This window comes from Pelmatolapia mariae, linkage group LG4, assembly GCF_036321145.2.
Source record: "Pelmatolapia mariae isolate MD_Pm_ZW linkage group LG4, Pm_UMD_F_2, whole genome shotgun sequence".
NCBI classification, from domain to species: Eukaryota; Metazoa; Chordata; class Actinopteri; order Cichliformes; family Cichlidae; genus Pelmatolapia; species Pelmatolapia mariae.
The window spans coordinates 2,037,338-2,059,795 of record NC_086230.1 but is presented as its reverse complement, the minus strand read 5'-3'; the positions used below and the strand labels follow the sequence as shown (position 1 = coordinate 2,059,795).

The window sequence follows — 22,458 nt, the reverse complement described above, 5'->3', positions numbered from 1 at the left end:
CGTCCTGTCCGCTCAGGTGCGCTGGCCCTGAGAGGAGGGGCTGTAGACGCTACCTGACGGCTGCGTTCATGTGCGTTTATGCTGAGCGGTTTTAAGGGTGTAGCTTACTGGACCTAGACTTTGGACGTTACAGTGCAGGTATGCAGTGCAAGTATGACTCATTAAACGTGAATATGAGAGCGACTTTGCTTTACGAGCTGAGAGGCCAGCATTAATAAACTACAAAAAAAACTACAGATGATCTGACCAATACCGCCTTCGCCATCTTGTTTTTAGAACTGGCCACCAGAAAAAGCACAATTGCAATATTTCAAAATCGATTAAGAAGATAATTTATATTTATGGGTGAATCCTCCCTCTATCTCTACACAGGAGCACTCCCTTAACCAGTAGTGCACTGCTACTTTTAGCTGCTCACTTTCCACAAAGGGGTGGACACAGCAATTAGCTCCATATGTTTGAGTTTTATGCAAGATACCCTTCCTGACACAACCCCAAAGGATACTTGTGTCACTGTCTAGAACTAAACCAACAACCTTTTGCTTGACAAGTAGATGCACTAACCACACCACTTGAGATTTCAGTGCAATGGATAAAAGTTTTCTCCCACCTAGTTTTTGCACTTGTTTGCACATGTTAAACATGTCACCAAAAAGGTGCTACCAACATGAAATTCTCACCAGCTGTCAGTAATATCCCATCCAATCCACATTTGCAAAGAAATCAAATAAATATAATAATGAGAAACGACAGGGAAAATAAGAACATACAGTAAGTTCTGTGGTTCATAACAACATAGAGGACCACAGTTTAAAAAAAAATGTATGAGCACACTGTCAATACAAATTTTGATATGATTACCTAATAAAAATTGAGAAGACATGAGCCTCTATCGCCCTTTTTTGCTTGCAAATACAGTCAGAAGTCTCACACTGTTACATGTTGCCAATCAGTGCTGTTGTGTCTCCGGCGTCAGGAAGATGAGCCTAAATTCAGCTTCTCCCCATCTGTCCATCAAAAGCAGGAAACAACTCAGAAGGTGATATAATGAGGTATGAAGAGATGAACCCCTGTGCCACCAGAAATAATATTGTTAAAAAGTGTTGAGTCACCACGCGCCTTCTCAAAACTTCACTTCTCCTTGGTATTAATTGTGTTGTGCTGAAAGGTGGGACTCATTTGGGAGTGATCCAACCAGAAGAAACAACCGTGTGCAGTAAGGTTAGATGTGTAGATTTGATCTCCTACTGACAAATAGGGTGTGAGAGAGAGAAGCAGACATGTGGACACATTTGATGTAAAGGAAAATAAGATGCTCTGTGAACTGGAGAAACTCTCACTGGTAAAAACACTTTAGGCAACCTAACCAACTTTAGATATTTAGTCAAATGAAACTAAACTAAAAGAACTTAGATGGCCCCAAATGACCAAAACTTCATCAAAACTTCATCAACATTAATATTCATAATCATGCTGAGCTCAGGGTGACCTGCTGAACACTTCATGCTTAAAGACTGAAGTCACTGAGTGCTGTCAGGGTTTCTCAGCTGTTCAGTGTTCTGCAGGATCATTTTAAATCACTTTGTTTTTATTTTTCACTGAAAATAAGCTGCATTTAGCTGGATCAGTTTTAGGATGCTAGTATTTTTTAATGCTGGCTCTTGATTTTCTTTCATCTGCCAGTCGCAAAATTAGCTGTGGGGGAAAAAACAGAAAATAGTCTCCATCTTACCTTTGTTCCATGCTTTGACACACACTGCTCCCATCTAAGCCACATCCACTCCACAGAATCCAGCCTGTACCCATTAGTCCACACCTCCCATCATGTTTGCTGTGCATCCTTAAAATTAAATAAAATGTAACTGAGGTTGTCCCTTCACAGCTTATTTTCACCTCAAAGCTAATGTACAATGCTGCTGAGTGCTGGATAGGTGCCCTTCTTGCTTATTCTTTGAGTTTTGAAAAATAAACCACAATTGACAAAATGACCTTCATATTATTTAAATGTTACATTAAATTTCTCCACTTAAGCTCAAGTCCATAAAATTAAATTACTGGTAAATTACTGGAGTCACAGAGGAAGTGATCTATCCAATCCAGCATCTTTTTCGATAGATGAGTCGTCCCTTGCTGACCATCGCAGAAAATGCAAGTTTAAGGCTCTCGTGCTTTACTTTTCAGACACACTTTTATCTACAGTATAAACACAAAACATACATCTAAAAAAGGGCAAGAAGAAAACAAAGAACCCTGAAGTGACTGATATGAGTGGATTTTTTTGGAAAGAGCTCAGACTGCCAGCGACTTTGACAGGAGCTGGAAAGTGTACAAATCTCATGAAACAAGAGTCTGTGCAGTTTCCTCTTGTTCTGTTATTCAAAGGAAGAAAATCAAGTGCATATAATCAATTAAATAATAAAAAAAAGAATGATACAAGTCAGTTCGAAATTGTTTCAAGCAGGGGGATTCAGCATCAAGACTGCTTTGGCTGCCATCTGCCAAGAAATAAGTGGTGTTGATAGGATGACACTCGTCCATCAGCCTGAACTTTGACAGGCCAAAACCGTATCGTACGTACGTGTAAGCACATGGAAGCTGGAGGTCAAGGTAAACCCTACATCAAAGTCACATCACACCATGTTTTATCGTCTTTTAAGGTTCTTACAGGACCATCATTCACAGAATAAAAACTGTGTATTCCAAAACTCAGCATAAAAATATTAATCACAAAAATATGGTTAAAAATGTTGAGACAGTGCACAGGGCAGAGGTAGAGGATTTGTCCTGCTGGTGCTCAGAAAACAACCTGAAACTGAATGTAACTCATAATGGACTTCAGGAGACACAGACAGGTCATTCCCCTGACATCGTAAATGGAATATGAGTGGAATCTGTCTCCATCTTCAGGTTGCTGGGCACCCACATCTCTGCCAATCTCACCACAACACCATCACCCCAGTAAAGGCGGCCTGGCAGCAGCCGCACTGCACTGGTACGCAGGGGCCACAACTGAGAACAAGAAGGCTGCCTAAAAGATCACTGGCTGCCCTCTGCCACCCTTGGAGGCCATTGCCAGCTCCTCCTGCCTCAGGAAAACCAGGGCGTCACAGGTGACCCCCTGCACCCCGCTCACCACCTGTTTGACCCTTCAGATGGTGCCTCAGGTCAGAGTCACTGGCAGCTGAGATATTATAGGTGGCAGGGCACTCCCAAAGCCTGAATCTATGGAAGAGCTCTACAGAGCCAGAAGTGTAACATCCAGCATTTAAAAAAATGTATTTAAGAAGTGAAGAGTCCATCTGATGCTTCGAAACATGCTGTTTTATGTTGCGATACATATTTATATATATAACTCATTGCTATGTAAATACACACATGCTCTAACTGACTGCACTTTGTTAGTCACACCTAATACAAATCCCTAAATAATAATATGGCAGAAATCTAATGACACGGCTCAGCTGACAGGACTGAAAGGATCACTTGTTACCTTGATGCAGTAGGAGACCACACTGGGTGGCACTCCTGTCAGATCCACAGTCTCACCAAGACTGGATGATAGAAGCAAACTGTAGTCTGGTCTGATGGATCCATCCTGCCTTATATCAGTCAGGCTAACGGGGGTGTCATGTTGTGGGGCGTTTTCCTGACACACTTTGATTTTTGATAAAGTTTATAGTCAGGGTTGGATCAGGTGACCATCCCTGCTGCGATAGGCTGCTGGGGCCTTCCTATGATGTACTGAGCGTTTCTTCTTCACTCTCTGTAAACACCGCCGCTGCATCGAATCTTAATTTTGCGATCTTTAAAGTCTCCTGTGACCTACTGTCATTATCACTGTGCTTCATAAGGGCAGCACCAACATTCATGTTGCTGGATTAAACCCTCGTGATTATAAATCCACTTTGAAGACTGAACTATGAACCTGATCTCCAATGATGAATCATTACTTGGGAATTCTGATTTTTAAAAAATCATCAAAATCAAAGGCTACTGATTTGAGACTGGTTAAAAATGAAAATGATAAATGCACCCGCCCACCACCCGTTTAATCTGCTGCCACAGCTGAGGTCCCACACCTCCAGACCCCCCAGCCCAGATCCACTCCTCCACTTTCCAACCTGTTCTTGTGGGCCTTGCTCCTTTGTCTTACTTTTTATATTTTATACCTGCACAGTTGGTGGAGTACAATCTGGTTGTACACGTACAATGACAGTAAAGGCATACTCTATTCTGTTCCATCACAAGTTTCTATATTAACCCAGGAATTCTGTACACTCACAATAGGCGGTTATTTCACTCTTCTTCTACACAAACTTAGCCATGGCTACTTCAGCCAGAAGACTTTATGACACAGGCAAAACAGCAGAGGCCTGTTCAGCTTTTAAACCCGTCCTTACCCATGATACGAACTCAAGTTTAACAGACAAGCCTTCACTAGAGATGGACCGATCCGATATTAAGTATCGGTATCGGTCCGATACTGACGTAAATTACTGGATCGGATATCGGCGAGAAATAAAAAATGTAATCCGATCCATTAAATATCAAAAAAACACCTCACAAAACGTGCGACACGGTGTAACTCGGCTCATAACCGTAGCAGTCGGAGCAGTGTGCTCACGTGATAAAGCAGCTGTGTGTATTTGGAGCCTCGCTACCAAACCAGCATTTCATCTCCGAGAAAGTTATCCCAGAGAGAAGTAAAGCAAGTGTGTAAGTTCATCTCTGAATGTTAGTAAAGCATTCCCATGTTAAGCTTAACAACCGATATATGGAGCGACTGCCTCTCTCTCTCTCTCTCTCCCTCTCCTGCTGCTACTTCAATCATGAAACTGATCAATGATCAGCTGATCGGCTTTTCTGTCGCGAGTCCGTCTCTCTTCTTTGTTTTTGGCCCACTTTGCACCAGAAAGAGGAAACCAGCGGCTGAACAACAGCAGCACGTTTAAGCTTGATAAGCTGTTGTTAGAATTTATTTAATATTACTTTCTAGACCAGGATCCTTTTCTACGTAGCTGACGGCTGGTAACTGTGCAGGGGCGGATCTAGCAAAGTTTAGCCAGGGGGGCCGATAGGGCATTAACAGGGAAAAGGGGGCACAAAGACATACTTTTCTTTCTTATTCTCATTTAAAATGTCTAGCTTTCATTAAATAATTATCTGAGTCTTACACCCAAAGTTTTAATCTGATGTAAAATGTATAGAAGTCCATTACTGTATATAGTAACTGTTAAGTCTAATATACCCTAGTAAGCTATAGTACTTTTTCCTTTGGGAAGATACCATCTGTGCAGTCTGCAACTCTGTAGAAGAAAGATGTTGAATCTATTTAATTATTCTTGAAAAATAATTTAATTCTGTGCATTTTTTTTTTCACACTGCATCAAATTAAAGTTGATTACGTCGATTCCCATTCCATCATGAGGTGGAGGGTGGGGGTGGTTCCCTATTTTTTTTTGCTGGGAGTTTGCAACCCTATTAGTTAGGTTGCTTAACATTTCTGCTAAGTACTCTTTAAAATACCAGAATAGGGAGGATGGAGTAGGTTTAAGTTTATTAGATTGATCAGTGTTTCTGAACTATGAAATATTTTGGGCGCAGTGTATTTTTTTTTTTTTTTTTATACATACAGGTATAACAGAATAGCTTTAGTGTTGTTATTTAAACTTGAGTATGAACTTATACAAAATGCAGCAATATATTAAAAAACAGTTTTATTGATTAAAAAATACACTATATCGGATTCATATCGGTATCGGCAGATATCCAAATTTATGATATCGGTATCGGACATAAAAAAGTGGTATCGTGCCATCTCTAGCCTTCACATCGACATTCCCAGACCTTTGTGTTCACATTGTGTACATACTGGAAGCACTGACTATGTTTCGGTCCACAGGAGTCTATTTGTGTTGCACACTGCAGTAATTTTCTTTTTTTTTTAAAATCTACTTTCAAAGCAGTTTCAGTCAAGCAATAGCAAAGATGCTGAACACACAATCCACCGTGGCATGAACTGAACACCTGACAAACAAACTTAGTTTTCCCCAATTTATGGTTTTATTGTCATACTTGTTTGCTTTGATAACATTTGAACACGCTCAAGCACACTGCCAGAACGCCACATGAGAAACCAAAAACTGGGTAAAAGCAGAGGGAAACATGAACACCCAAGATCAACATTTGGTTTCAACTGTTTAGTTCTTTCAATTTCCTTTGCAAGTTACTGTGACAATCATTTTACACTCCAAGCAGAATCCTGGTCCACATCTGTTTTCAGATATAAATTCTGCCATTTGTCATTTATGGAAACAAGAAAAAAAGTGGAGGGGAAAAAAATAAATCATGATAAGCAGACCAGAGTAAGGAGGTGGGGAGAGGTGGAGGGAGGGCTAACCCAGAATGGCATAGCTGAGCTCTCAATATGAGAAAGCCGACTCGTGTGGACATCATCTTGGTTTGTCATTTGCTTAAAAACATGTTTCTTTTTCACATGAGTTTATTTTTCTGAAGCTGATCTTCAGCACGCAGAAAGGGGGCGTGCAGGGAGGCGCTGTCACCACTGATAACAGTGTGGGCGGGTTAAGACCAAGCTCCGCCTGCTCCTCCTCACTCAGACTCTTAGACTCGCCGTCAATCTTCAGTCCCGCTCAGCCACCAGCTTCAGCACTTTTCCAATCGCGATGGTCTTCCCTGGAACATACACCAACAAAGAAAACACTCCTCAATATTGCGTGAGAACCAATCTGAATCCTAACACAGCTCTGCTATTGGAGTTCTGCTTCATTATATGTAGGACGCTCAGACTGGGAAAAATGAGTTCCATATACATGCAAGTAATTCCTGCTCTGAGTGACATCGAGGCAAGCAGAAATCCTAACGTGGTTGCCTCATGCACACAGGTCTGACTGAGAGTACAGATGCTCTGTATATCTGTACACCTGCGTACTGTGCTGCAATTCGAATAGTAAAAACAAGCATGAGTGTTGATGAGTCTTTAAATCAGCTGCTTACAACAGAGCCTTTTATGAATGCAGATTGAGCGGAGTCAAAGTGCAGCGGTGCATCACCGAACCCGCACCCTGAAGCGGGACACCCGATTTATCCTGGCTGGACCGAGCAGTAAATCAGATGGCAGAGCTGATGTCTGCACAATGCAATCAGCAGTAAAATAGTGGTTTTCTGTGCACATCCAACCAATTTACCACATAGCTGGTTGTCACTTGCACATCACACAGTTTCTCTCTGAAGCATGACCAGGAACATCCATCAGCCTGTCTGCAGGGGAAGGGGAGAGAGAGAACCCTCCCCCCAAATCAGCTTCACTTCATAGATGTGAGGGGGGGAAAAAAGTCTCTCTCTGAAACTTATTTTGCACATATGAATTTAGTTTTCCTGCAGACGTATCAGGAAATGCCAGGACTCCCAATCACTTATGTTTGTGATGCACCTGTTATGTTGGAAAGTGTTGGGGTGCATGTGGTGAAGTGTTTTATTGCATAACATAGTGCCGATTACATGTTGCAGACATGAACCGATTGTGCCACTCAGTGCACCCAACCCAATGAGGACAAACCAGCGTGCCCGACTACAGCGCATCTGTTTGGCGATGACGTCGCCATAAAAAGGTCTTTCAGACAGTGGTTGAACTGAAGGGCTGCTTAAAAGTTCTTAGTCTTAATCCCGCAGACTCTACAGCCCAGAAAGCCAGGTTTTTGAGCTGAGACTAAAGTCAAAGGTTTCAATTAACAAAGCTCTCTCTGCCTATACAGATCACCATGTGTGTTCAAAGTTGGACTTAAAAACAGACTAAAAGACATTCCTTTCTTTAATGTTTTAAACGACAGTGTTCTGCTAAGTGTGGTATGGTTCTACTGAGATCATATACTGAGTTGTATCTGAATGAAGGCCAGCTGTGCAGTAACAGCAGCACAGTATATGCCTTTGATTTTCAAATTGCAGTGTGTATGTATCAGCTGGAATCTAATCTGCTGTTCTACTGCATCTACTGGGACATTGTTCAGTTACAACTGTAGACTATTCAATCATTAAAATGACTTTGATCTGGTCACAAATTACAGTGATTTTCTCGTTACCGTCTACATTATCAGACAGATAGAATGATAGATATATATGCACACACACCTTCGTCCCGTAAGGTAAACCGTCCCATCTGAGGGAAGTCTTTAAATGTCTCGAGGCAGATGGTCCCTGCTGTGCGCAGACGGGCGATGCACACTTGGTCCTGTTTCACAAACCGTGGTCGTGTCTTGCTCTTCTCTCCTGTCTTCTTGTCTACCAGACAGATTAAGGCCTGCACCCAAGCAGCGTATATGGATTTTTAGATCTTAAACCAAATGTATAACATTTCGACAGATTAAGATATATGGTCCAAAAGTCTTGAGCCACCACTCATTGATTTAGATTTTGTTGGATAAAGAGAACACACTGCAGAATTTCAGTGAATATTTGGTGTGAGCAGCTTTATTCTGTATTATCCCACACTTCCTCAATAAAGTTGAATTCTGGGCTCTGGGAAGGCCAGTCCATAACCGATGGTTTTCCACTGTGTGTTTTGGCTTAATTATGCTTTTGCTGCACTGGCAGTGTGTCTGTGATCACTGAAGAAGCTGCTGCCAATCTGAAGGTACTTTTTTCAATTCCAATAACTTTGATCAGATCTCCAATGCAGCCCAAACCAACATCACTGTTGTACATCCTGAACTCTTCTGACAACAGTTTGGGTTCAGCATTTCATCATTTTTTTACAACAAGTTCTCAGCTAACAGCTGTTTGTGGATCACCTTGTTAGCCTGTCTAACCGTGCTGTCTTTGGCATTCTTCATAATGAAACAGATTATGTGGGGTTTTTTTTAAAGACTGCTAGTAAGAAAGGCCCCTTTTCCATTAGCACCTGCTCAGATCACTCACCTTTACCTGACTCAGACTGACAGGTTTTCCGGTTACAATCGAGTACCACCTAATGTGCGTAGTTGTCGTTATAGCAACGCGGCCGGTGTGATCCCGGTCTGTGGCTTTTTGTCCCACTTGAGGACCACGGTGTTATTTTTTGTAGCCAGTTCTCTTCTTGCCTGGTTTAAAGAATAAAAAAATGGCGGTTTGGATTTTCGTGAACGAGATGCTTTCATGACTTGTGAGCGGTCAGTGATGCCACTGACCAGCCAATTGGTGGCGTGCAGTCTGACGACATCGCATGTTAGTACCTGTTTGGATCGACTGGAACTCTGGCCAAACAGGTACAACTGGAAAAATCCTGATCCGAGTAGGTACTAATGAAAAGGAGGCTAAAAAGGCCCAAATTGGTTCCTTGGTGAGTTGCCTGTTTTGTGAGGGCACAACACTGGTGTATGTGTTGATACAGAATCTTTGTTATGCTTGAATGATTCATAGGTCAGTGTTAAATGCTTAAGAAAAAACAAATCCTGTGAAAACGATCAGGTATTTACACTGAGTGAAAAAGCAGCCAATGTCCAAAACTTTGAAAGACGTTCCATCAGCCTGGAGAGCTACTGATCCAGACCATATTTTAAATATAAAGAAATGAGTCGGGGCTCAAGACCATCGAGAAAGTTAATCTGGCATCAGGTTTTACCGTAATTTGCACTTCTTCGATGCAGGTGTGAATGTGCAGGACTGCATTGTAACCTGGACAGATGATGGATTTGTGTTCAATGATGACAATCTGCAGAGGAAAGAGTTGCGGTGATGAGGATAAGGCTGCCCATACAACATTTTCTCACTGTTAACATCAACAACTGTCTTGTGGCATTGACGGGCCCTGTAATGCCAGCAGAGCGTCCACGTGCACTAACCTGCGCGTCAAACGTGCGCCCTGAGTGACACAGGTTCTCGGCGTTGCACAGAATGAAGCCCGGTAGGATCTCCTCCTCCTCTATGCCTTTCAGTCGCAGCTTGAGATTTTCACCGGGCCCCGCGTCGTCCGTCTCCACGTCATCAGAGAGCAGACTCAACACCTCCACCACATGCTGCATAGCCACATATAAAGAGACAGAACAGAGACGTGTATCCACATTCCCCACACCAAAACAGGTAAAACTGGCAAGGACCTACGTGGGATATCACTAGTTTGTTTTCCTTAAGAACTCTATACCAGTTAGTTTCATGCAGCCTATTACAACTGCATCTGAATACATGCTTCTAATTATAATTTTAACTACAGGCAAACAGCCAGTGAGCAGCAGCAATAATCTCGCCTGGCTCCGGCTTATGGAAGAAGATCTCTTACCCTGTTTGGCATCATGACCAGCTGCTGTGCTTTACTGATGGAGCCAGACTCCAGTTTGCCCAGAATCACAGTGCCCATGTCCTGATGGAGACAAAGAGTGTTACAGAGCAGCTATCAGTCTGACCAAGTCTCCACTTCCACTGCAGCAGGACATCATGTCCAAGTTCAATGTGGCAGCAAACGATTAGAAAGAGTGGCTGTGAAGAGAGGTGGCCACTCACTCGCCATGAGAGCATCAGACTATCATATGCCAGACCCACACACTGGTACAATCTGGAGGCCGGTTAATCTCAGTGTGGACTCCATCGGACATTCATGTTTTAATATGTCTGTCAGCAAATGTCTAAGAAAGCTCAGGGTTGCAGCGCATATGTGCCTGTCAGACTTCATGCTGAGATGATGATGATGGCACGGTGACTTGGAAGAAGCACGCTCCTTCAACTCTACAGAGCAGAGACGGCTAAGAGGAAGTGCTCCGATTCAGAGTCAATCTTTAACCAGCTAATCAGTAACTGTTCTAATTTTAGCTTTCTGGTTCGTATACACTGCATGACATCCTGCTGCAGGGGCTCACAACGCACCGTCTCATAGCCCCGTCAAGATTACACGCAGTCTGTGTCGCGTAGAACATGTAGTTTGTATCAACGCAGAAACGCAAAAACTTTCCCCGTTTGGTTTGTCAGAAGCTCCACCCTTTCGTAGAATTAACCAATTTTCTTAGTTAAATCTAATCACGCTAAACTGTAATGCAGCTTTCAGTTGTGCAAATAAGAAAGACCCTTACCTTGTATTTGTCTACGATCGGCAATCTTACAGGACCGTCACTTGATCTGTTAAAATTTGGCAAACTGTCCAAGTGTGGAATAAAAGGTAGACCTCTGCAATAAAAAACAAAAACGATTCCTCGTGTTTAACTGGTTTGCCTGATCTCCTCAGTCGCCACAGGTGCAGAGGAACAAAGCGATACTTACGTGTACCACGAGCACATGTTGGCGGGCTCCTTCAGGTTGGCTCCTGTCAGCCCGGAGCACGGCATGAAGTGGACATCTTTCTTTGGATTAAAGCCCACTTTCTTCAAAAATGGCACCAGTTTCTCCTTACACTCTTCGTACCTGCAGGGTTCAGACAGGGTGGATGTAAACCTCAGCAGCATGACACAAAGTGACCACCACATGTATCAGCAGTGGGTGGAGGACAATGTGGCATGTGCAGCACCAGTGAGGTCAAATGCTGACAGGATGAGTGGAATTAACCTCTGATTCAGTCTCTCACAATAGACAAGTATTTATTTCAAACTCCTATTGAAGTAAAAATGAAACAGCATGTAGAGGCCAGCAGAACAGAGAATGTGGATTCCCAGTAATGGCTGCATGAGACGACTCAGGACAGAGTGTTAAACACTACATTACTATTGTTCTTAATAAAAGTAAACCCACTAATGATCTAATTACAGATTACAGTATAAGCCAGTCAAAGACGTGTATATGTATACATGCAGACTTTAGCTGCTGGTCAGTGTCCAAACCTTTCCAGGCTCCAGTTGACTGTAGGATCATCCATTTTATTCACCAGAACTATCAGGTGCTTGACACCGGCTGTTTTGGCCAACATGGCGTGCTCCCGTGTCTGTCCACCTTTCTCAAAGCCGGTTTCAAATTCACCTTTCCTGGCAGATATCACCTGTGGGACAAAACACTCACTCAGCCTGGTGTAACGTCATTAAACAGATAACACAAATACATTAACAACAAAACAATAAAGACGTTATAGCTTAGCCTATCCCAGCTGTCACATGGCTCACCACAGGGTTATGAACATGAATAATTCTGAGCACTGACATTTTTATACTTTTAACTTTGTCAAAGTTTAAAAGGGTTCAGTACCTAGTAGTGTAGTTTTTTCAATCCTGTAATACTTTGGAGCACTTGGAGGGAGAGTATGTTAAGCACAGATACTCCTTCATAAGCTCTATAGAGGGAGTGTGTATGAACAACTATGGACACAGATGTTTTTGAGAGGGTGGTTATACTGAATAAAGATGGAACCAAACTCTTCACCACCTGAGGCAAAAACACAGGCAGGGTGTGAAGGCATTGCAAGGAAGAGTTAGCTGATGATGTGCAACCAGGAGCAAACGAATAACTCAAGCAAGGATCACCAGCTGCTACCTGACAGGAAGAGCCCACGATGAATGGGAAAACAGGACAGCTGGCTAAAAACTCAGACACAACATCTCAGGCAGAAAAGTTTCCAGCTTTATAATGTGATAACACCTCAACGTCTAATGAGTTACAATGTTAACTTCCTTTAGTTATTGTTAAACTGCCGTGTTACGCAGTCGTGTTATACTTTTACTCCAAATTCTCAGAAAACATCTGAACTATGTTGTGCTTTAGTTGACTCACACTTTGAATGTAGTGTCATCAGCAGGGTGGAAAATGCCCTTCACTTACTAATAAATACTGCCTGCAAACAGCAGCATTTATAAAACTGACATCTTCATCAGTGTGGTAACATCTGACTGCCCCTATTACACACACAGCAATGATTCGGTTCTTCTCATTTACTCAGAGCAGTACAAGAGCTACAGTGGTCTTCAGGGCTTTCTTTAAACCAGCTGAGTACGAGTGAGCGCAGCAAGTCTCATACGTGTGCCTGTGTAAGCCTGCTCACTATGAAGTGCATCTCTGATGGGCCACAGTGATATGCTGTTAGGAGCAGCTGCATCCCTTTGGTACACGTAAAGACCCTGAATCAGTGCAGTTAGTAGTCTCAGCTATACTATTAATCCTTGTTCTTTCCTGGGTTAACACACACACACACACACACACACACACACACACACACACACACACACAAAACCAACAGCTCTCTGTAGCAGACTTACACGCTGACTTCCAGTTTAGTGTTAACCTGCACTGACATACACTCAAGCGTCTGCATTTGATTTCAAAGGTAAACTACAGGGAATTCATTACAATTGTACTTTCTGGTGTTTTTCTCAGGGGTAAGTTACATTTTGAAAGCTCAGTAACACTGCTCATTTCCTGGACTCACCAGCACAGCCAGGTCTGCTTGTGATGCGCCTCCGATCATATTGGGCACAAAGCTCTTGTGACCTGGAGCATCTAAGATGGTAAAGTGCTTCTTGTCTGTCTCAAAGTATGCTCGGCCAACCTCCACCGTCTTGCCTTTGTCCCTCTCCTCCTGGTTGGTGTCCAAAGCCCAAGACAGGTACCTGAAGATAGTTTCAATAAATAAATAAATTAAAAAAACAACCTGAGACAAAGTGCTACTGTGTTCGTGGTCACTCGCAGCAAGTCAGTTTCTACGATGTGCTCGACACACAACACCACCATGTTGATGCAGACACAGACCATCCACTCACCAGGTTTCCCGGTTCTTTTCCTTGGCTTCTCTTTCATATTTCTCTAAGGTCCTCTTGTCTACCATGCCAGTCAGATACCTGTGGTAAATGAAAAGAACATGTCAAAGGCACAATGTGATGGAAGCAACTTTACTCACCTAAAGAAAAAGAAAGATGGAGACTACTACTCACATGATTTGTCCTCCAATGGTTGACTTGCCAGCATCTGGAAAAGCAGCATATATTAATGAGATAACCTACACCTTCCATGTAATAAAACCATTTTTACCATACCTGATGTGCGTACGAAACTAAGTGTGCGATTTAGTTTGTAAATAACAACCAGAGCGAGTACAACAGGAGCTCGAGCCCTAATACACCAGTGAAAACAGCCCCAACAAACTAAACGTTTGGACAAAAATCTCAAACCCGTCGTTATGTGTGCCGGTCACACTCACACACATTAGTGCTCGAGTTACACCGGTTTCTAAGCTGTCAAATCTGATCAGCGCTGCGTATTTCTGGGAAAAATTCCTCTTGTGAATGCTAACTCAAAACAGCAAACGAGACTTTCCACTAACCTACATGTCCAATGAACACCACATTGATGTGTTCCTTTTTGGGGGCATCCGGCTGTGTGGGTGGAACCTTGGGCACGAGCACCTCCTCTTCCTCCTCCATCATCTCTGGAGCGGTCTCGTCTGGCACTTCTGGCCCCCGGTCCACGCACACGCCGCCTCCTGGCTCTTCCTCGCTGGGTTCTACTTCTTTCTGGTCCCATGGCTCCTCTGCGGTCATTTCTGCATCACCGTTCTCCACGGGCGCTGCACGGACAAACAAAGCACATCATTTTTTTATGCTCATTTAAAACAAAAAATAAAGAGCATTTCTCACTTCCACCACCACCATTACTTTCTCTGCCTTGTGCCACTCAAAGGCTCTCTTAAGCCATTTGCACAAGAAGTCAAAGTTCTTTATATAGCACATTTAAACAGCAACTGTTGACCAAGGCAACGCTGTACATTTAAGATAAAAGAGATAAAAACAAAAAGAAGCATAAAATGAGAAGATTTGAGTAAGAATTAAGACAAATAAAAGTACAAACTCATTCATTCACTTAACAGCCAAGGAATAAAAGTGGGTTTTCAGACAGGTTTTGAAAGTGTCTGATGTTGGGGAGGACCTGATGTGACGGGGCAGTTTGTTCCACAAGAAGCAGTCACAGCAGAGGCCTGATCTCCTCTGTGCTTTAACCTGGACCTCGGGACAGCCAGGAGCATTTGATCTGCAGACCTCAGTCATGCTGCAGGAGTATCAATTTAAAAGATCAAAGGTATGAGGGTGCTAACCCGTGCAACGGCTTAGAGAGAAGACCATGTTTACTGTAAGCTGCAGTCATCACTGTGCTGTTGCCAAAGTAAAAGAGAAGAAGCCATACTGTGAGATGTTAGACAACTATGTAGAAGTTTGTCATCTCCTCATGTAATGTATGACAGAGAATCATAATCTGCTCTCAGGTGGATTTCTGTAAGTGCTAACAAGGTGTCCAATGTACAACCGTTTGTACACATACGCTGAATAACCTGCCCGGCCAACCTCTGTTGGAAATTCTTCTTAAAGCTAAGAATAAAATTAAATTGAAAAATGGAGTATCTGTGTTCATATTCGTGATCCTCACAGAAATAGAGACCTGCTATTGACATGTCCCTGAAGCAATGTCATACATTATGACACAAACATACCAATCACCATTTCTAGGACTGGTTCATAGTTCGCTACATTTGTCACCTCACTATTTTAATAATGACTTTAATCAACTCACAAAAGCTACCAAGAACTGACCCAGTTCTTTTTTATTGCAATAAAGCAGCTAGGATGGTTACAGACGAGGGGCTAAGGCTCTGCAGTGCTTCACAGACCAGCGTCCTGCAGACAGCAGTGTTTGTGGACGATGTTCACGTCTGGCTTTAAGCTACATGTGTGGACAGCACGGTGAGCCGTGTTCACAGGCAGGGATTTCTGAAACCGTGCCCATTTTTAATGCAGTGCTGCCCGAAGCTTCGTCCCTGCACACAAAGACTGAACCTTCTAATGATCTTATCAACTATAGATGTCGATTCAAGTTTCACATTTTATGCTGAGGAAAATTGTGAAATTGCTCCACAGTTTCTAGAAGTTTTTCATGAATCTCTGCCTTTCTTTTTATACTTAATCCTGTTAGTGACCGGTTACCAGTTAACCTGATTAGTTGCCAAATGTTCCTCCAGCTGTTTCTTTTGAGTAACATTTACTTTTCCAGCTTCTTGTTGCCCTGACCCATCTTTTTGAAACGTGCTGCTGCCATCAAATTCAACATGAGCTTATTTGATTTTTTTTAATGAAACAAAATGTCTCAGTTCAGATATTTTATGTTTTCTATGTTCTACTGTGAATAATATTTGAATATGAGACTGTCAGATCATTGAACCATTTTCCTTGAACAAACACACACACACACACACACACACACACACAGGACCCCAAGATTTTTGGAACTGAAGTTGTGGAAACCTTGTTTACAACACCAGCATGCCTACCATGTGTCCTTCCTTTATTCTCAGCGACCTTCAGGTGTGTGCAGACACAAACACAAGCTGTGTTTGACCATGATGAAGGCGAGCCACAAGCCTCGGTTACAATTTCCACGTCTTGTGATGCAAATTTCAGAACTGTGAGGGTCTGTGTCCGCACGGCTGCCTAACACTTAGTCCTTTACAGACACCAGGTGAGCCAACAGCAAGTATTCATTCCTGTTATATCTCTGAACTCTGCCCATTTAAACGACTAGTTGCAAGGAACGTCCCTAACATTTAGCACAGGTGTCAGCACTCTGTGAATAAATACAGTGTAATGGGTGATGTTCAGGTTTCCAGAACATCTGAGTACAACCAATGGATCTAAATAAACAGAAAAATCTTTGCACCAAACACTGCAGATTTCTGTGTGCCCTCACTCACTGCCCCATGTGTACAGTCAACAAGCACCATGACTTCAAGATTCACTGTACTGTGTGTGGACAGTACTGTGTAGGTTACTGGTGAGTCCTAACCACCATGTTTATGTGCAGTCCTCCAAAGAATCAACGGTGCATCACTTGGCATGGATGATGTGGCCAGGTCAATTGTTGACAGGCTGGAAAGTGGGTCTGAACAAGGCAGTGATAAAAAAAAAAAAAAAAAAAAGATAATTAAAAAAAGACTTGGAAATAAAATAAAATCAATCAAGGTGGAACAGTGGTTTGCACCACTGCCTCACAGCAAGAAAGTTCTGTGTATGTGTGGGTCCTCTCCGGCTGCTTCCCATAGTCCAAAGTAGGGCTGGGCCATACCATACCGTTCACGGTAACACCAGTACAATGTTAGGCAACAATAAGAAAATAAAATATCGCGATAGAATATGGGTAAAACGCGCCTGTGCAGTGCCTTTGTTTTCATACGCACATGGCCGAAAAGCATGGCGGCGACTGAGAACGAGAAGGGAGAAAGTGGATCGTTGAGTGAAACGGATGAACCAGAACTGGTTTGTAAAAATGCTGCAACTTCAGTGATGTGGAACTGGTTTGGTGTTTGTCCGTCAGATACACAACAAAGCACATTTTTTGTAGAACATGCAAGCGGGCCGTCGCTATTGCCGTATTTGTCGGACTAAGGTGCTCGTAAATCTGGGAGTAATCTGGGTCCAAACTCCGTCCATTTCAGGTCCCAAAGTCAAACGATCACTGCAGCATCACTGAGAGTTACAAACTGTCTAAATTCTTTCATCTTTAATAAAATGATCAGCGTTGCTGCTTTACCAGGTGTAACAATTAAGTTTAACATCCAGGCATCCATGAAAACAGGATTTATTACATTTAACGGAGTTAGAAGTTAGCTCGCTAGTTTTGCTAGTTACCTAAGCATGATACAGCATGTTCTGACAGAGATTTCTGAAAAGATTCAAACGTACAGCTCTGCTATCACTTCCAACATAAATGAAGACAGGAAACTAAACAGCAGTGACATTTGTAGGGTTACTGAAGTTGGGCTAGCTGGTATATAATGATGTGCTACGTTAGCATAACACAGTGAAGCTGGAGGATGAATGCTAACACTCTTCCACTCAATAAAAGTTAACGTGAGGGTTCCTGATGGTTAGAGACAAATGCAATCGCATGGCAGGATGCTGTAAACGGACCAAACTTCAGTCAGGAGAACAACTGAGATAATCCATCCACAATACGAGGTTAGTGATTAATATACTGCAACAACATGGGAATAGAGCAGCTGTGATAGAATACAGCATTAATGAATCAATGGTACAGAAGTGGAAGCAAGAAGAATGAGTTGAATAAAGTTTGATTTATCTGACTGCTTTGTTTCGCTTAATGTGCCTTATAATCCCGTGCTTGTTTAAGTGAAAATAAATGGATGGGTTCTTTGCGCTAGTAAAGTTGTGGAGTTGCATTTTGTCTCTCATCAATTATATCGTCAGTTATATCGTTACTGCAAATTTTCAAATATATGTCATGTTAAATATTTTTGGCCACATCTTCCTGCTCTAGTGCAAAGACATGCAGTTAGTGGGGTTAAGTTAACTGGTGATTCTAAATTGGCCCCAAGTCTGAATGCGAGTATGAATGACCTGTCCAGGGTGTACCTGCGGCTTACACCATAAGCGCTTAAATGGCCTCCAGAGTGGAAGAAAACACCTACAACATAAAAGATGGACTGCAAAGCCACGTGTAGGCTCACATGTAAGACCACTCAGAATGGGATGATGTTCCCTTACAGATAAACATCCCCCCCCCCCCCCCCCCCAAAAAAAAAAAAAAAACATTTCCGGTGGCCCCCTAATGAGCAAGCACTTGGCAACAGTGGGAAGGAAAAACTCCCTTTTAACAGGAAGAAACCTCCGGCAGAACCAGGCTCAGGGAGGGGCGGGGCCATCTGCTGTAACCGGCTGGGGTGAGGGGAGGGAGACAAGACAAAAGACACTGTGGAAGAGTCTGAGATTAATTAGAATTAATGATTAAATGCATAGGTATATAAACACAGTGAGCAAAAAAGGTGATTGAAGAAGATACACTCAGTGCATCATGGGAATCCCCAGAAGCCCAATCCTGTTGCAGCGCAACTGAGGGAGCATTCAGGGTCACCTCATCTATATATGGTTTATCAAAAACACATCAAAAACATACTTTGTCAGTCTACAAGCCAAATGATGTTACTGGAGGATTCAATGTGAGCCTATCAAACATGTTCATGTAGAGTAGTTCTCTGCATGCGTGCCTGAAGTGATAATGAAATACACTCCCAGTGAACATGACAGAGCAATGCAAAACAAGACAAGCTGATGCTAATCTACAACTGAATTCAGACGTCAGTTGCTGTTTGCTCAAACACTGTACTCGGGCAGAAACACACTGTAGCAGATGCATGAAGCAAACACTGCTGTGAGGTGAAGGAGAGGAACCAACTGTTAGAACTGATGACGCCACATTGGGCTGTGTGAGACTGATTCAGCATAAATGTCATTGTCAATATTGTACTCATACATATACACACACACACACACACACACATATACATACATACATATACATACATACATACACATACATATACATACACACACACATACATATATGAGTGTGCGTGAATACAAAAAAAGATGGAGACATATTTCAATATGGATGTGTATGGACTTTTTTCTTTTTTAAACAAGAATGGGACAAAGGAGATAAATGTGACAAAAGTCTCATATGTAAGTAAGGCACACTGGGAGTACTACATGAAGATTAATCTCAGCAACAAATCTAACATTAAATTAACTTACCTGAAAAACCACAACTGGGCACACTTAGCTTGACAAAGCTACTTTTCAGTTCAGAGCAAGGTAACAAAATAACCGTATCCATCACCTACTTCATGTACAAAAATCTACACCCACACAATTTTGTGAAAAACAAGGGCTACTCTTATATGGACAAGAACCAGGAGACAGTGTCAGAAACACATGCAATAAGCAGTCTCTTGTTGTTGCTTCTGTCATCAGTGGAGAGCAGCAGAGTTACAACATACAAAGAGTTGAAGTGACACAGTAAAAAACCAAAATAAAAAACATGTTTCCTCTCTGGCAACTAACTGTATTTTTCATCTTTTAGGGTTTTTTTTCTTCAATTCTCTCTATGTGGTCGAGTCTGCTGACACTTCCTTTTCCTGTTCAGGCCCACTTTTCAACCAATCAGCCTACAGACAGTCATCCCCAAGACTACTGGCGCATCCTCAAAGGTTTCATACCCAGAGTCTGCACATATCAGGACAATAACACGGGCAGTAAGCGCTTGTATGTAACACTGTGTAGCAGTGTGTGTGCCACAGTGGGAAGCCAGATTCCCCACACAAACACGCTTCATACATACCAGCACTTTCTGACATCTCCATGGTGGACATCTTTTCAACAGCAACTGAAAGAGAAACAATGGTTACATTTAAGTTTAGGGTGATCTTAATGGAGCCTGTTCCACAATCTTAAAAGCAGAGCATGTGAGTTTTAAAGCTGCAACTGGATTAAATAGAAAACAGAACCGTCTTTGTGCCCCACAAGTAGCTCTCATTGTATCTTCAGAGGCCATCTGACGACAGAACCTGTAACAGTTTTACTGTTTTAGCTCCCATGTGTGGGGTTCAATATGGGCGGCACACCGCGGATGGATGCAGGTGGTGTATGTACGCTTTCCTGTGATCGTCTCCAGAGTGCGTCAGATCATCCACGTCACACCACATACTCACGCTCTTACTAATTTGTTCGCAGTGACGAGTTTAAGCTTTCCGCAAACATTCCCGGGGAATGTGCCAGTACGGCTCCAGTTAGTGCTCAGAATGAGTGATCTCTTGGTTGTACGGCGTCGCTGACGCTAAACACCGAGGTTCCCAAAACTCAAACGTGAAAGCACGCCGGCTAACGAACATGCTAGTTGGCTACCGCCGGGTGGCTGAAACAAGCTAACGCCGGCTGGGGTGGTTACTATTTAATCAGTTATGACAGTATTTAACAAGCTGCAGAACAAGAGGCGGGTAGATGTGACAAGCTGTAAAACTCACAAAGCGCAAAGCTTACCACGAGAAGGATTAATAACCCGAACAACGTGGAAAGCAGCTAGTTTATCGCGTTTCACGGAACGCGTGTCTGCAAAGCGGCTAATGAGCTAGCAGCTAGCAGCCCAGCCACTGCTAGCTCTTAGCTAACGCAACCCCGTGGTGCCCCTGTACTCACCGGCAGAGTCGACGTTTGCCGGGTGTGCTTTCAGGCCAAAAGCCGGAACAAACTCGGCGGCGTTTACATTGGGCACAAACGGCTTAGCGTTCACATTTAGCGTTGTGAATGCTGATTCAAGTTGTCCGTCGATCGTGGCCTCCACATCGTCCTCTTGTTCCCAGGAATCAGGGGCAGTGTCTCTCGGGTCCATCGTGGTTGTTGGATTTTCACCGCCGTGAGATTTGAGCTGCGCAGTTGTTGAGCCACACGAGCGTCCTCCCGAAACCCGACGACGCCGTCAGCCCTGGGAATGCTGGAGAGCGTCCCAACTCCAAGTGTGTCGTTTAATCTCCGACTCAAATAAAACCCAGCAGCCGGTTTCTGTCTGACCAGACGCCACAGAGGATGTTCGACTCAGCACTCCCAGAGACTGTCCGCGTGAGCCAATGCGTCCCCACATCCGACGGCTACCCGCAGTGACCTCTGGGATATGAAGTCTTATTAAAAAACGAGAAAGCGTCTGCTTCGAAAGAATTTTCACACTAAGAAAACTACATTCCCCAAAAGACTACGGACAGACGGTTTACGTCAAAAAATTTCTCAGCTTCGTAGAAACCGCAGATTCGAGTGAGATTTTGTTTGGTTTTCTTGGAGTATGACTTTCTAAGGCTTATTCTTTCAACTTGATTAACTCTTTAATATGACTTATATTTCTTATTTGCTTGAAGAAGACATTATACTCGAGTACAAAAACACGCCAATGCACCCCCACCACACACACACACACAGCTATATTCTAAAACTTAGCCACTAGTGAAATGTATAACATTGCTTGATTTTTTTAACCCTTCCAAATTCATATTAAATGTTAATGCATGTCCCAAATTCATGGTTACCTGTTAAATGTCAACAGAAGTTAAAACAAAATTGGTATGCTTCAATTAACTGCTTCAAAACATTTCACAAAAACAGCTGCAGGTTTGACAAAAACCTCCAATAAACTGACAAAAAATGATTATAATTCATAGTTATAAATTCCCATATTTGAATTTCCATATTTACAGAATTAGAAAGTATGTTTACAGTCTGGTGCAAAAATAACTTGTAGATAATTTCCCTTTCATAATAACTCTGAGGTCATTCACAAATAAGTATTACAGTTTGCTGGTTTGACTGATAGGTATGCCATCATCGCTGTAGCAGACTGCTGTCTACCAGAACTCACAATGTCATCTCGAGAACTGAAACAACTCCACCATGTTTGTGCTGATGGTGCTTCTTAGAGAATTTTTAAAGGCATTCTCAAACAGACACCAATGCGTGCAGAGTGTTACGACTCATTTAAGACATTTGTGCTTCAGTTTTCGTGAGTGAAATTCTAGTGTTTCACCTAGGACTAAATAGCACTTATGTGTGCCTGTTTGTTGCATTCGTAAAGTTTATGAATCCTACTAGAAAAGATTGCCAGTTTTTGCTAATCAGCACAAAAACCCCATATACAATATCCATAACCTAACCCTAACCAGAGACCAAAAGCAGCATTTTA

General features: G+C 42.7%; 1 protein-coding gene across 1 annotated transcript; it reads right to left on the bottom strand.

Moving 5' to 3' along the window:
* Window positions 1-6,040: 6,040 nt before the first annotated feature.
* On the bottom strand, window positions 6,041-21,380 carry gspt1l (G1 to S phase transition 1, like). Its single transcript, XM_063471079.1, has 14 exons — window positions 20,931-21,380; window positions 20,077-20,121; window positions 14,219-14,461; window positions 13,830-13,863; window positions 13,659-13,736; window positions 13,328-13,508; window positions 11,796-11,950; window positions 11,242-11,382; window positions 11,055-11,148; window positions 10,271-10,351; window positions 9,837-10,010; window positions 9,617-9,706; window positions 8,149-8,317; window positions 6,041-6,696 (listed from the first exon to the last, which is right to left on the bottom strand). The coding sequence occupies exons 1-14, from the start codon at window positions 21,121-21,123 to the stop codon at window positions 6,644-6,646; spliced, it is 1,731 nt and encodes a 576-aa protein (XP_063327149.1). The 5' UTR covers window positions 21,124-21,380; the 3' UTR covers window positions 6,041-6,643.
* Window positions 21,381-22,458: the final 1,078 nt, after the last annotated feature.